Raw genomic sequence first — 16,157 nt, 5'->3', positions numbered from 1 at the left:
ACCTTGAACCTGCCCTGGTATCAGACTGGCTGCCAGTGCAATTCCTTCAAGCAAGGCGTGATATGCTGGTGGTGGTTTGCCCTCACAAGCAATCTGTCCACCATGTTTCACACTAGCTATTGAAATCTCCCTCTTTACCACACCTTACACAATGGATATTTCAGACCCACTCTCATGCTAGACTCAGGGTACTTCCAAACGGGGGTTTAATGTTGCACAAAGGACTTTCAGTCATCAGAAAAAGGGTTTTGGCAGCTGGTTTTCTTAAAACAAACAAACAAACAAACAAAAACTTTGAAAAAGGGCAAAACCGGATTAAATTAGTTATGAACAGGGTCTGATATTTGGGTGGCAATGATCTTGTATGTGGTGAATAAAAACTGGCATGCACGAGCACAATTAAGCACCCACAGCAAGGAACAAAAGGCAAAAAGCCACAGAGCAAGTATTGCAAGAGCCTAATGCAAATAGCAAGCCTCACAGTGAACAAATAATTCCCCCTTTCCTCCTTTCATTTAGCACATTTTGGAATTGGAAGCCATGCTTTACGATGCCCTGCAGCAGGAAGCGGGAGCCAAAATGTCCGAAATCCTCTCAGAAGATGAAAGAGAGAAGCTGAAGAATGCTGTGGAACAATGGAAGCGTCAGGTGATGAGCGAACTCCGAGAAAGGGATGCCCAGATCCTCCGTGAACGAATGGAGCACATTCAGCATGCGCAACAGGTATGCTTTGGGTAGGAGGAGATGCTCCAATGCTTCTGAATGCCACTTGCTGGAAACCATAGGAGAGGAGAGTGCCGTTGTGCTTGTGTCTAGCTTTCAGGCTTCCTACATGCATCTGGGTGGCCACAGGTTGCTGGACTAGATGGGCCCATTGGCCTGATCCAGAAGGACTTTTTTATGTTCCTTGGTTGAAGAAGCTCCCTCAAGCAGATAGAAACCTGCGAAAGAGGTGCACTGGCTTTTCATTGCACCCGAGTTTCATCCACGCTGTTACTCTAAACCATGATATAGCAACAACTCAGGACCAAGCTACCCGAAAGACTGTCTGCAGCCACAGACCTGTAAGTTCATTCATGTGAACCAAGGCACTGGAGGTATTGTGAAATTTATCAGAATTTTGTACATATACAAGGAATCAGAGGTGTCTGCATCACAGCCCCTAGCTAAGCCCCTTCCTGAAGTGTTTGAAAAAATGTTCAGGTTAAAATGTTACTCCCCAGAATGGAAGTATTCACACAGAAATTTACTTTTCACAGAGAATTAAAGAGCTAGAAGAAAGAATTGAAGCTCAAAAAAGACAAATAAAGGAATTAGAAGAAAAGGTATGTATAGTAATGACAACCCTGAAATACGCGAATAAGGTGTGCCTATTGCAGTAGGATTTGTATATAACTATTTCCAACAGCCTCATTTAATGCTAGTCATTTCCCAAATGATCTGGTTGGACGGAGGAATTGCCTTGATCATTACCTGCTCAGTCACAAGTGTTATTAAGAACATTCATATGGGGTTGTAGAAAAGGGGTGGTTTCTTACTAAATTGGCGTTTTGGCTTCTGGAAGTCAAATAATGATTCTTCAAGCATAAATATGTTTTCACATAATTTATTTCATTCTAGTGTGTGTGTGTTACAGCCAGCGTGGTGTAATAGTTATAGTATTGGCCTAGGACTTGGGATACAATGGTTTGAACCCCCATGCAACCATGGAGCTCTCTGGGTGACCTTGGGGCAGTCAATCTCTCTCAGCCTAATCAACCTCTGTTGTCAAGCTAAAATGGGGTGGTGCTAGTTGTGGTGGGAAGAACTCTGTATGCCACACTGAGTTCTTTGGAGGAAAGGCAGGATATTCATATAATAAAATTACCAGAGTTCCTTTAAATATGTACGGTGGATGCGGCCTCAGGGAAAGGGCAGGTAGGAAGGCAACAGCCTGGAGACAATGGGCTATATCCAATGTAGCACTACATTGAAGCCATTTAGTGGTATGCTTGTTCCGCAGGCAAAGTGTTTGGTGCCAGAGGAACATGGCTGCGCAAGAGGACATAAGAGTAGCCCTTGCCCACCCCACCTGCCCAATTTGGCCTACAGGGAGTAAAAGAGATAAGGTTCTGGCCTGCCAGGCATTTCCCCTGCTGTGTAGGATTAACAAAAGTTAAAGGAGTTCTGTATTGGACTTGCAGTAGCACCAAGGGGCTCACATTCTGGTTCTGATGCAACTTTCACAAGTTAGTGAACTTTATTTGGGGGGGGGGGAATAAGAAGCAATGAAAAGGGCAAGGAATATGCACATGTGAGAAGGGGCCCCAGTAAATTCAGTGGGGCTTACTTCTGTACAGACATTTATAGGACTGCATCGTTAAAAGCATAGCTGTGCTATCTGGATACTACACTTTCCCTGCTGCTAAAGGGATTAACATCACAGAGAGCATGAAATTTCAACTCGGCTTTGAATTGAGGAAGTTGGCAGAGGGAAACCCAGCCAGATGGGAGGGGTAGAAATAAATTATTATTATTATTATTATTATTATTATTATTATTATGCTTGAATGAAATGCAGCCATAAACTCCCCTTTTCACATTACAGTATCAAACGATCTTTATTACGGTCAGAAACCAGACAATAGAAATAACGACAGTAACATATATAACCACATCAGCACCAAGGGGTAGAAGCAATACACAAAATCCATAATCTCATATACAGTGGTACCTCTGGTTGCGAACGGGATCCGTTCTGGAGCCCCGTTCACAACCTGAAAGGTCCGCAACCTGAAGCGCCGTATCTGCGCATGCTCAAAGCGCCGAACCTGGAAGTAACCCGTTTCGGTACTTCTGGGTTCGGTGCGTTCGTATCCCATGACGAACGCAACCTGAAGCAAGCGCAACCAGAGGTATGACTGTATAACTTATTGACATTAAAAGTTACACACCAGCAACTAAAGTCAGTAACCCAGAGATATTACAGTAACAATTATGGGAAATTATGTGGAAGGAGAAGCAACTATAAAGATTCATTTAACTTGTTTTCCCATCATTTTCTGAACCTCTTGGGTTCCAGTTTCAAGTCTCCTTTCTCTCAGCCTTTCCCATCCTGATTCCCTACAGATGTTTTGTTATCCAATCCCATTATCCCCAGTCTTTGCGGCCAATGGTCAGGCAGGGGTGATCAGAATTGTGGTCCAAAACTTCTGGAAGGCACCAAGTTGAGGATGTCTGCTCTATACTGTTCATGGGGATGAAATCCATTAAAATACTGATCAGTTTGGAACTATGCCCTAGTTCTATGCTTATTTCACCTCTTTCCCACAGACTGTTGTGCTTTACTCTCATCTCGAGTTGTTGCTCATTTCTCACTAGGCTTACTGTAATTTCTTTTTCTTTTTCTCTCTTTCCTTTCCCTTGTTTCCCCCTTTTTTAGTTTTTATTTTTGTTTTTATTTTTCTCTTTAGCTTTCATTCTTTGGTCATAGTACGCCCACGCAACGGCTAGAGGTAAGTCTCTTGTTTTCCAGTTGTCTCTTTGTCCTCTGCTTCCTGCTAGGCTCTGCTTCTGTCTTCTCACAAAGCCAGTGTCAGAGACTGGGCAGAGGAGGAATGGTAGAGACCGCCTCCCTAGCCTGACCCTTCCAGAGAAGAAGAAGACAGATCAGAATTACAACAGGGGTTTGAGGGAGATCACAGCTCAGAGGCAGATGAGGGGGAAAGCTGGGAAATAATGGGAGAGGAAGAAGTAGCACCAGAAGGGAGACAGCCGACAGACATAATATCTTTAGAAAGCATTCCAGACCCCCCCTCTCAGAACCCAGCGGGCATTGAAAGTAGGAGAGCAGGAAGCTCAGAGGCAGGAGGCACATTTTCAGGACCCATAGTGATATTGCATAATAAGAAAGTGGGAGGGGGTGGCGACTCACTTGGAGCAGCGCCATTACCTCAAGTGTCTGCATTTCTAAGCCTCTTTCTATGTATATTGAATAAACAGCATTGGTAAGAACTTTCCTTGTCTTATCCATTCCTGGCAACCTACCATTCCTGGCAAGTAATCCAGAATGCGGCAGCTAGACTGGTGATTGGGAGCGGCCGCCGAGACCACATAACACCGGTCTTGAATGACCTACATTGGCTCACAGTACGTTTCCGAGCAAAATTCAAAGTGTTGGTGCTGACCTTTAAAGCCTTAAACGGCCTCGCTCCAGTATACCTGAAGGAGCGTCTCCACTCCCATCATTTTGCCCGGACACTGTGGTCCAGTGCCGAGGGCCTTCTGGCGGTTCCCTCGCTGCGAGAAGCCAAGTTACAGGGAACCAGGCAGAGGGCCTTCTCGGTAGTGGCACCCGCCCTGTGGAACACCTTCCCACCAGATGTCAAAGAGAAAAACAACTACCAGACTTTTAGAAGACATCTGAAGGCAGCCCTGTTTAGGGAAGCTTTTAATGTTTAATAGACTGTTGTATTTTAATATTCTGTTGGAAGCTGCCCAGAGTGGCTGGGGAAACCCAGCTAGATGGGCAGGGCATGAATAATAAATTATTATTATTACCGTGGGGGGCTGGATCCTGTGATGCTTGACAGCCAGCTATGTAAAGCTGTATGTGATCTTGTACAGCCTGGACCCACCCCGGTTGGCTTGCCAAAGAATCTGAAAGGCAAAGTGATGCTGTGCTTTCTAGATGACCTGGTGGACTTTGCTTTGAGTCTAGAAATTCCAGAGCAGAAAAATTGTACTTAAATACTGAATTCAAGACTTCCCTAGAAAATGTGGAGAAGAAGAAATACTTTATCTGCTCAAAGAATGACCGTATGCTCATTTATACTGTAGTCCAAGCAACAATTATCTGGGAGCAAGTCCCATTGAACAAAGGGATGGATTCAGCTAAATAATTGTATTGCAATGGGGCTTCCTTCCCTCCCCTCCCCTCCCACCCACCACCATATGACCATGCACCTCCCCTAAATCAACTCTGGGATATAAGGAGAACCCAAAAATAGTATATGGGGAAGGAGAGGGGAAATGGTTTAATCAGAAATGCTTATACTGATGGAAAAATTGTAATAGTGCCGTGCTGAATTCCTCTCCTAGCCCTATAGCCCTATGAACCTGGGAGTAAGCCCTACTGGACGCCATTAGATTTTCTTCTAAGTATATATGCATGGGATTGTGCTGTCAGTGTCTTCAATAACTTTAACAAAAAAATAGGCATTCATACTCAGAAATCAAATGACCAGTGCATGTATGATCCAATATGCTCCAGCTTGCTTTTCACTGAGTGCTTTGTTCAAATGTTAATTTTTAAAAGGCCAATTCGTCAGTGGTTAGCCCACCCCTGTGGTACAGCCTGTGCCCAGATGGCAGCAGTGGGGCATCACAGCTGAGCCTGGGGCAGAAGCAGTTGGCTCCTCATCCTGTTCGTATAGGGTCCTCCTCAGCTACGAAATTGCTGCCTTCTCCCTTCATCTTCCCCATCACTTGGGCACATTGGGTTTCTCCACCAGTAAGTTTATCTGAGGCAGAGGAAGGTAAACTGAAATGTGACCCAAAGGAGTGGGGTATGTGTTTGAGACACACAGAGAGGTCTTGTTTCATACTCCATTCATAAGTAACTTTAGCTTCTATTGTTTATATATATATTTTTTCTTTCAGCCCAGAGAGAAATCTAGGAAATCTGTCTCATATGGAACAATATAACAATGGTAAGGAAAGAGACATTGCCTTTTCAAGAAACTAGGCTGTGAACTGTACTTGGACAATAAAGACTGGAGATCTGCTCTTTTTGGCCATTTTTATAAAGAAGAACTTGTGTGGATTTTATTTTGAAGTGAAGTCTGATCTTCTGATAAGTGCAACTGTATAACTTTTTACAAACTAGTACAGTATTAGAATTGTCAAAGAAGAAAGCCAAAACAAACAAACAAACCCCCAATTGATGAACAACTACTGGCTTCTCTCTAAAGGAAGCCTTGACTTTGCTGCTCAAAAACAACTTCAGCTTTACATGAAAAGCAGTAAACTCATTCAGATGAAGTGGATATATTTTGGTTCCCTGCTAAGCAGGCAGTAAACTGCTTCTGTAAAGAAGTGAACATGTCCTGTTTTGTACTTCGGTCCTTTTTACTGTTGTTCATAGTTGCTTAACATGTCTTGAAGGAAGACTCTCAAAGAGCTCCAGGCTGGCGAAAATATGAATGGCTGAATGGCTGAATGACAACAAAAACGGTACTGTATTTCAAAGTGTTTTTTAACCAATAGAAATGGGGAACTACACCTAATCATATGTGGTGGTGATCATTTAAGAAATACATGTTTCATTTCCATTACACATGAAATCATTTATATGAAACTATTCCCAGGCATTAAAATGGGGGGCAGGAGAGAGATTTGTTCTAAAATTTCATTGAAGTTGGTCTACAGCTCTAGTAGAAAAATAGCACCATGATTAAGGTGTAATGCACTTGAATTCCTGGATGAAATGAAGCCAGCAACATCAGCGTACAGGGAAACCGAAGTGGGATTGAAATAAGAAATTAAAAGTTGCTTGGATCTAGAAGGTCTGTCATGGAAAAATCTCTGAGAAGGTTAACTTACTATCATGAGAAAGCACAAGATCTCTTGGCTTGAATGTTGGTGGAAGTGTCACCTGAGAAGCGAAGAAACCGAAAGGATGCAAAACAATGCACATAAAATCGCCAAGAGAAAAAGGAACCAATACTGGATATACAAAGGCCTATACAGATATATTTGAAGACGAAGGAAAGAAAAGGAGAAGAGAGGACAGAGTCAAAACACCAACCTTTTTGGAAATAAATTTGAAGCTCAAGGAGTTGCCCAAAGGTGAGAAGCTGATATTATATGTACTCATTCGCCACCTTATAAGCAAGCATTCTGATGGCCTATTCCTTAGGCAAACCAATTTTGCTAAATGCTCAGTGGTTATCTAAAACCCATAACTATTTGTGTTTGGTTGGTTTATTTCATGCATTAACTGTGTTCCAGTAAATGTGGAGGCTATTTTTTCTCCAGTTGAATTCTGAATCTTTAGGAAATTAGATAGATATATGTAAATATTAGGGACGCGGGTGGCACTGTGGGTTAAACCACAGAGCCTAGGGCTTGCTGATCAGAAGGTCGGTGGTTCGAATCCCCGCAACGGGGTAAGCTCCTGTTGCTCGGTCCCTGCTCCTGCCAACCTAGCAGTTCGAAAGCACATCAAAGTGCAAGTAGATAAATAGGTACCGCTCCGGTGGGAAGGTAAACGGTGTTTCCGTGCGCTGCTCTGGTTCGCCAGAAGCGGCTTAGTCATGCTAGCCACATGACCCGGAAGCTGTACGCCGGCTCCCTCAGCCTATAGAGCGAGATGAGTGCCACAACCCCAGAGTCGTCCGCGACTGGACCTAATGTTCAGGGGTCCCTTTACCTTTACCTTTTATGTAAATATTAAGTTATGGCACCGTGGCCCTGTTTGTGTTGCTTGCCAACACTGCCTGCCACCCATGCATCACCAAACTTTACCCCACCCCAAGGCTATTCTTTGGAGATGTGAAGTCTTGGATTCCAGTAAAAAGAAACTGTTTTCAAACAAATGAGATACCCCAAACTGCAATGAGTTAAAGCAGATTAAGAAGATCGCACTTAAGCACAATCTTTCCTAATGATATTTACTTAAAAGTAACTTCCACTCATTACTTTCTTGCTTCAGGAAGTAAGCACTGCAGCATTGCAGCCCATTTCTAGTCATGTTTATTCAGATGTAAGTCCCATTGATTTCAAAGGCGAATATGTTGGTTTCAGTTGTTCCCACCAAAAGGCAGATTTCAAAGGCAAATATGTTGGTTTCAGTTGTTCCCACCAAAAACTACAAATTCAGTAGCATTTCTTGAAGTCGCTTGAATGCCAGCAGAGTAGCTGATTTCTTCACTTAGGAGATGATCCCAAGCATATTTGATTACTATATAAGAAAGTAATGCCAAAAGCGACATACCGGTATTCATTTTAGAGTTACATGTATTTGAAATACACGATGAAGTTCATTCTTCTTTTATTTCCCATTCTACAGTCATCCACTTGAGGGAGCTCCAACCAATAATATGTGCCGTGTAGTGTTAAATATCATTATCTCGTATTTAAAGGGTTTGGTAGATACTACACACCAAGTTGCAGCAGTATTCCCAGGACTGCATCTGTTCAGGGTTCTAGCCAGTCACTATTCCCTCCTCCATAATAGTCCTTTTCTGTTTTCTCCCCCCATTTCTTTTTATTTTTCATTTGAATTTAATATTATGTAGCTATTGAGCATGCTCAGTCCTTATCAGACTGTACTAATCCATGCAACAAGCTATTGGTTATACTTGGTGGCTAAGACATTGGAGTTTAGGTCAAGCAATCAACAAATTTAATTTACAACACAATGCCATACAAATATTACTCAGCAGTAAATCCCACTAAGTTCCATGATACTTCCAAGTACGTGTGTGTAATATTTCAGCCTCAATTTATATAAATGTACATGCTATTTGTCTAGAATATAGATACATTTTGACATATTTTTTCAAGTTTCATGTTATAAAATGTGGTAAGGTATACAGTTTAGTAGACGAAAGCCACTTCTTGAAAGTAAAGATTATCTTTTGTAATATTATATGATTAATAATTGGGGAACCTGAACTATAGAGTATTCTCTGTTACTTTACCAAACTTAATTCAGCTTGAAATCCCATTGTGAAAGACCTATATTTAAAAGATACATAGACCATCACATGGGCTCTATTTGTTTGTCACAGTAAACCTAGTTAACCATCAGGTGTGGGTGAGGGGGACCTTTGGCCCTCCAGATATTATTGAACTTCAATTCCCATCATCCATGATCATGTTTGTTGGGGCTGATGGGATTTGTAGTTCAGCAACATCTGGAGATCCAAATGCTCCCCACACCTGGTTTACTGTGAAAATGGCTGTATGGGCTGCCTTGCTCCTCACTGTTAGTATGTGAACAAAACACGATCCCTGGTTTAGCATTACGTCCAAACCAGGGATTGTGATTTGTTTCATTCCAGATAAACCGTGATTGTTAAATCAAGAACAAATGCTGACTTACCATCATTGTTTATTTGGAGTGACACAATGCTATCTCGTGCCTCATGGCTTGGTTCTTCCCAATACAAGAAGGGAGGAGTTAAGGGGATGCAATCTCCTCATGTCCTGTAAATGATGGTTTGCGGCTTACTGTGATGTGCAAAGGTGGTCGTTGTGATTAACTGAGCACTTTGAACTTCTTTTAAGCTGTGTTGCTGATTGCTGAGAGGAAAGTGGATATGGTTTCAGACTGAAATGCAAGATATATTCTAACTTTTTCAAATGACTTCTTCATTTTAAAAATGTGTTTGAAGATTTATGCATAAATGATTATGGCAGTGGAGATTAACCCTGAGCAAACAACAACAAGCCTGAACATTTACAAGCAAGGGGTGTCTGGTTCTTCTGCTTCAGTGTTCCAGCCATTTTACAGAAGTTGAAATGCTTGGAGTTGACACTGCCAGACTAAATTTATAACCTTGTATGATGAGATTAGACGAAGTTCCTGAGGCAGGAATAATGACATCATGGTTGGCGCTTGAGCCCAATGTAGCTTTTGTAGCACAGTTGGGAAAATGGGTTGGTTATAGTGAAGATTCAGTTTCTCATTACTGTTTTACTTATTCCCACTGGCAAACAATTTGATAAATTTCCCTGCTGGGCTTTACTAAGCAATTTAAAAACAAACAAACCCAAAAACTTCTGCTTTATTAAAATGGCCAGTTAAGATGTCAATGGCAATTAGAGGGCACCTCGTCCTGTTGTGTTAAGGAAAAATAATTGGCCTTAGGCAGATAGATCTGAAAACCAAATTTTACTGAACGTTGAAATGTTTCACTCATTACAAAACTGTTACTTAGTATTAAAACTATAACGCTCTGTTTCAGAGCCAGTACATATTCCAGATTTTCTCTATATGGAAAGAATATTTATTTATTTAGAAATTTTCTATACTGCTTAACATTAACAAAAAAAGAAATCCAGGTGTCGCCTGATATACAATAAAACAATGGAATAAGATGATATAATAGGATAGTGTGTGTATTAAAATATATCAAAGTTTATTCACCCCACAATATGCCTGTATGGGTTGCATACATGCAGGCACCAGTAGCTTGATACAGTGAAAGTCTTAAATGTTGACATTCACATGTGAATGAGGAAAATCCCAGGCATTTTTTTAAAATAAAGCTTTAAAACTCACAGATAAACCTGTGAAAGTTGACAATCACTTAAATTAGACAGTTAGCATTCACTGGTATATGTTCAAAAAGTGGAGAAATATCTATGCCACAAACATATTTAAAGGACCATTCAGTGGTTCACAAAATTTGCCTGGGCAGGTTCAATATTCACATGGGACAGCTGCATATTCCTGCACTGCAGGAGGTTGGACTAGATGATCCTTGTGGTCCCTTCCAACTCTACAGTTCTATGATTCTATGAAATACATCTCTTTTCAGCAGTGACTTTTACTGAGCTTTTTGAGTCCGTAAAGTTCCTCTGAGACCCCTTTGCTTCTGGTTAGTGGCATCTTCCTAGACTATAAGGGTTAACCACTTTAATTACCATTTTTTAAAAGCCCTTACATCTGTTAAGCTTCTTCACAGCTGTTGCATTTGAGGCAGTGATAGTGTTTATTGGTAAAGAATTGATTGCTCCCATCTGCCAGCGATTCACTGGGACGCCCTTGTCTGTGGGGGCCAGCAGACAAGAGGCCATTGTTTTATAGTGGTTGGTCACATTTGTGTTTGTGGGCTGGGAAAGCTTTGGGAAATGTCTGCAGGCAAGAGAGCCTATCATTTCAAGAAGCGACCCTAGAGTACCAAAAGACCAGCCTGTGATTGCTACATAAACCTGCCTGACTCTTGACAAGGTTCATTGATTAGACAAACCCTGCTTTGATGGAAGTTCCGTTTTTTCAAACAGAAGCACATGGCAGGGGCTAAGAGAACGATCGAACACGGTTGCTTCTGGGAACAATAAAAGGAAAAGGGGTGCTGATCAGCATTGTAGTGACTCAAGCTTCTCCATGAATAATGTTTTTAATAGGCGATGTGTAATTAAGATCAGGTGGATGTAATTTTCAGATAGGAGCATGTGGCATCCATTCTCTTTCATTTAGAGCCCAAATAGTCTTACTGAATTGTTGCTGAACTTTACTCTCTTTGGGGAATTAATACTATAAGCAGCATTTACATTATTTATCTTATACAGGCTGTTTTAGCGCACTTGGTGATTTGTAATTCACATATTCACTATTTATCAGTCAAATAACTTTGTAGTCATTGGGTGGAACCCAGGAAGTGCTCTTACACTAACAGGAGAGCTTTTGATTCAATGGAGGCATCTGCTAACAGGAGAGAAGGGCAGGCAAACTTTGCTTATTAGTCCTGTCGTTTCCCACATGCACCCCAAAAGAAAAATGCCTCTGGGGAGTTGGGGGACTCTCCAGTACAGGGTGGAAGGTAACTGGGAAAGAGCAGTCAGCAAAAATTGCCTCTTTCACCTCTTATATTAGCAGTTGCCTCTACTGGGTAAACAAATTCTTCTAGGAGTGCAAAAGCACCAACTGGATTCTGTCCATCCTTCATAACAGTGCAAGGATGCACTTCTGTATGAGGAAAGGTTATTGTCTGTGCCATGATCTAAAACAGGAATAAGAATAACCTAAACTATTCTCAATAATATGCATAAAAAAGCAAATCTACTTCAACCCCACCTCACTAAAAATATGCAGAGAATTAACCGCCTAAAAGCAAACAGTGAAGGTGCCCGGCATGCTTCCCTGAGGAGAGCGTTCCACAACTGGGCAGCGGGCACTGAGAGGAATAGTTATTGGGTCACCATTCTCTGCACCTCTGGAATAAGAGAAGAGTCTTGAACACAGTTGGTTCATGAGTGGAGAGGCGATATAACAAAGAAAGCTTGGGAGAAGCCTGAGGTAAAGACTTAATTGGCTGGTAAAACTGTGGATTTCAACATCACACGTTTGCATTTGGGTTTTGAAAGGGGCAAATTAGTGAAGTTACTTCATTCGTCCCAAAGTTTTGCATCAATTCTTGCTGGGTATAAAACTTTCTTTAGAGGGCTCTTGGCAAACACAGCTTTGTGAATAATAATTGAGACGATTAATAGCAAATTTCATTATTAATGAGAGGTTATTTATTTCCAAGAAGCCCTTGTGTGATCTTCATTGGCTCCCTCACCTTCCATACCCCGTTCCCCCCCCCACCTCACATTCACAATGCCAGAAGTATCCAAAAGACAAGCTGTGCACGTCTGCAGCAATAAGCAAGTTGCACAACAGGGATGGGGAACTAATTCCCTTCAAGATATTATTAGGCTCCAACTCCTGTCAGCTCCAGCCAACAGAGCCAATGATTAGAGTGTTTATTCCAGCAATATCTGCTAGGCCATAGGTTCCCCATCCCTGTTCTATAGGCTAGCGTGGCTGTTCTTGTGGAATTTGCTGGCTCTAGTGACAAAGATGTATCAAGGAGCTTCTCTCCTGCTTCTTCAGGGGGAGTGCGACCACATCCAGAACAGGTAATTTACCTATTTCTCAGACGTGGGAACAAGCCACCCCAAAAGCTTCTGTCCACCACTGCATCCCAGCAGTGACCTAAAGCTTTCACAGCCTTCCCTGAAAGTAGAGCTGTGTGTCATACTGGTGACGCCTTGCTCCAAAGCTCATAATGACCATTCCCAATGACTTCATAAAGATTTTACATAGCACTGGGGAGAAGATAGTGTTGTTAGCAAGGGGAAAAAATAGGTATAAAAGGAGAATTCCCTGGATGGCAAGATCCAGGTTTAGGGGAAGTGTGGTGTAGTGGTTAAGAGCGGTAGACTCGTAATCTGGGGAACCGGGTTCATGTCTCCGCTCCTCCACATGCAGCTGCTTGGGCTAGTCACACTTCTTTGAAGTCTCTCAGCCCCACTCACCTCACAGAGTGTTTGTTGTGGGGGAGGAAGGGAAAGGAGAATGTTAGCCGCTTTGAGACTCCTTCGGGTAGTGAAAAGCGGGATATCAAATCCAAACTCCTCCTCCTCTTCTTCTTCTTCTTCTTCTTCTTCTTCTTTGCGGAGAGAATCCCAGCAAAGTTTAAAAATCACAAAATATGCAGCAAAGTAAAGTGTGTTAGACCTTTAAAATACTTGCCCTTCTGTGCTCCAAAAAGTGACCCCTTAATAAGGTTCCCTCTTCACCCAGCATAGGGAAAAGGCCACGCATATGGCAAGTTTAAAATACAGTGGTACCTTGGTTTAAAAACAGCTTAGTTTATGAACAACTTGGATTAAGACGCTGCAAACCCAGAAGTAGGTGTTTTGGTTTTTGAGTGTAAATTGAGTCCCCACGCTGCTATGGGAAAGCACGCCTTGGTTTAAGAACACTTTGGTTTAAGAACGGACTTCTGGAATGGATTAAGTTCGTAAACCAAGGTACCACTGTAGTTTACTTACAAACCCTTCAAAGGTCAGGTTCATGTGCTTTCCCATACATCAGTCAGAAAAGTTGCACAGGCAGTAAAACTTGGCTTAGTTCCAAAGTAGTGGAAGTTCCTAAATTATTAGTACATGAACTCAAGAGTGGCTTGTTAGAACCATGCAATCTGAGCTTGGAGCAACCAGCTCAAACGTCCTCACATGTTGAGCTTCTCAGATAGAAGGGAACAAAGGCTTGATTGCCTAGTCCTTTCTAAAGTGAGCTAAGTCTGGCAGGACGGCTTGCTTTATGGTTTTAACCCCTTCATACATTATTTAGATTGAAGCCTGTTGGTGATATGAGGCTAGTTATCCTTACAGATATCCCTATGAAATCCCATAGCACAAGCACCTGGAAGCGAAGGACCCAGTGCTACTCTCAGAACATGGCCCTGAAAATATGAATGGAACCACCATAATACAGTGCCTGTGATACGCATCCCACTGAGTTGCTACGGTAGGCTGATTCAGTTCTGAAGCCAGGTCTGAACTCAGACTGAATGTATAACATTGCATCCCCCCCCCGACTTGTTGAGCAATCCTAAGGTAGGAGGGCTAGTTCCTGTGATGGAGGGACTGCTGCTTCCTATACCCTGGTGTCCTGGTGTCTCACTCCTGCCAGGGCAGAAGGTTCTTGCAGAATGTTTGTATTTATTTTTGTCTCTGTTTTGCTTCTCCTCCCCCCGTTTTCCCTTTGATTGACATCAGTGGCATGGAAAATCACTCTGCTTCAAGGCTGGCATGGCTTTGCCATTTTCAAGGGCAAGTTGTTTTTATATCCAAGGCCTCCCACAACCATCCTGAGCACACCCTCCTTTCAAGAGCTGTTGCCAGCAACACATCACCAGTTCCCCTTAAGGCACAAGTGCCACCCTGTCTGGAGAGCTCCTCTCCACCAATGGAGGAGCACATACTCTCTATCCTTTAGGATTGTAGACTGATTTACCCTACCTTTATTTCCTTTTTGTTTTCAGGTTTCGTGTCATTATAAACACAGCTAGGTGAATGCTAGTGTATTTTTGTCCTTTACAAATATAGACCCTGGTAAGGTGGTGGTGTGTGCGTGTGGTTTCCTCCCCACAAATAAAAAACCCTGATCTGCAAAAGACAATGGGGATTTGAATCTCTCTACAGCAGAAAAATGATTTCAAGAATGTTAATTAGTGGCCTGTAAGTGCAAACATTTTATATACATACAAAATATTTACATTTAGTTGTTAGACCCATTTCGGGTCAGGCAAGGGGTGGGGAGATGAACGATTAGTCAAAATGTTCATTTCCCCTGATAAACATTGAAGTTTAAACATGAAAGAAATATAGAAAGCCATTTAAAATCCAATCAGTTCTGTCTCTTTTGTGTGTGCGTGTTCTAGTCAGGGAGAAATATAATTTGTCAGCAAGCCTCTTTAATTCTATTTATTATTAATGAATATTTAATCAGTGTGCATAGCAAATGAGGTTATTTTTTTTTATTTAAAAAAAAAAACCAGACTAAATTTCCAGGGGGCACATTCACTGTAAATACATTAATCAAAAAATGTTAGAGATTAGTTCTGGTATGAAGCAAACGGTGTGATTTAGGATTTATATATATATATTTTTAAATTCCATCTGATACACATTTGCGAGCCCTGATTATAAACAATAAAGACAGCGCAGTGTGTAAATTCTCCTAGATGAAGTTCAAACAACAGTGTTATTTGATGAGGTGCCCGTCAGAAATTCTCGTCAGGCTATCTTAAGTCATAATTGTCTAAATTGTGTTTGTGCTGCTTGTACATTCAAATCCAGATTATAATGATCTAATCCAATTACTTAGCCACAAACCTGGGAGAATAAGTGATGAAAATGATACCCACATTTTCTGAGGTCATGGTTTGCTCCCTTCATAGCCATCTGTTTCCTGGGCTATCCCAGTTTCCTTTCTATTTGAATGCTTTGTTTCTTTTATGTCCACGTTGTAGAAATGTGTACATGAAAGGTACAGCTGATATGAAGTGGCCAGCAGTCCTCTAAAACTTAGCTTAGCTTAAACGCAGTGTATGATAAAGTAGCTTTTGAACTGCTGCAGGCTGCAGTGACCTACTTCCCCGATTCATATGTGTGCCATGTTGTGGATGAAACTCTTGATAGGTCTGCAGGAGATTTATCTGCTCTGCCATGAAAGTTCACTGGATGGAATTTATTTGGCCACTTATACATCATCAAAAAGAGGGGGGGACCATCACCAAAAAGAACAAGGAAAGACACATATTTGTTTAAATTTTTCATATGCTAAACTACATGTATAGCAGCAAGGCTAGCAATAATTACCCTAGTTAAATAGAAATGCAATATATTTCCCCATAGCAGGGGAAACAGTGGTCTGGTGCTTTTTCAGTCTGCTGTTGAGATGCTTACTGTTGATGGGCACCTTCAACTCCCTTCATAGGGTGCTTCGTCTTTAAAACCAGACTTGGAACAGACAGCCTTTCAAACATAGGATTAGTCTCTGACAGCCCTCCAAAGAGATGACAAAGTAGGACATATGGCCATCCTAGGTAGAATTCACAGGGGTGGAAAGTGGAGTGGTAGTAATCACGTGCCATAATTCCAAATTTATA

The 16,157-nt window shown here is 41.8% G+C and overlaps 1 protein-coding gene across 16 annotated transcripts in view; it reads left to right on the top strand.

Annotated features, from left to right (window-relative positions):
• The window catches only part of JAKMIP3 (Janus kinase and microtubule interacting protein 3), an 86,962-nt gene extending 81,269 nt beyond the window's left edge, over nucleotides 1-5,693 (top strand). For 10 of the 16 annotated variants that reach the window (XM_033149366.1, XM_033149365.1, XM_033149364.1 and 7 more), the window contains 4 exons: nucleotides 520-723; nucleotides 1,260-1,325; nucleotides 3,453-3,494; nucleotides 5,641-5,693. In XM_033149366.1, the coding sequence (XP_033005257.1) occupies nucleotides 520-723; nucleotides 1,260-1,325; nucleotides 3,453-3,494; nucleotides 5,641-5,685 (357 nt within the window). In that variant the 3' untranslated portion in view covers nucleotides 5,686-5,693. Of the gene's footprint in view, nucleotides 1-519; nucleotides 724-1,259; nucleotides 1,326-3,421; nucleotides 3,495-5,640 lie in introns of all 16 variants that reach the window. The other 6 variants (XM_033149369.1, XM_033149361.1, XM_033149363.1 and 3 more) reach the window with 2 other exon arrangements.
• Nucleotides 5,694-16,157: the final 10,464 nt, after the last annotated feature.

The sequence above is a fragment of the Lacerta agilis genome, chromosome 5 (genome assembly GCF_009819535.1).
Source record: "Lacerta agilis isolate rLacAgi1 chromosome 5, rLacAgi1.pri, whole genome shotgun sequence".
In the NCBI taxonomy this organism is placed as follows: Eukaryota; Metazoa; Chordata; class Lepidosauria; order Squamata; family Lacertidae; genus Lacerta; species Lacerta agilis.
The sequence above is the reverse complement of the archived record's forward strand: the minus strand, read 5'-3'. Positions and strand labels throughout refer to the sequence as shown.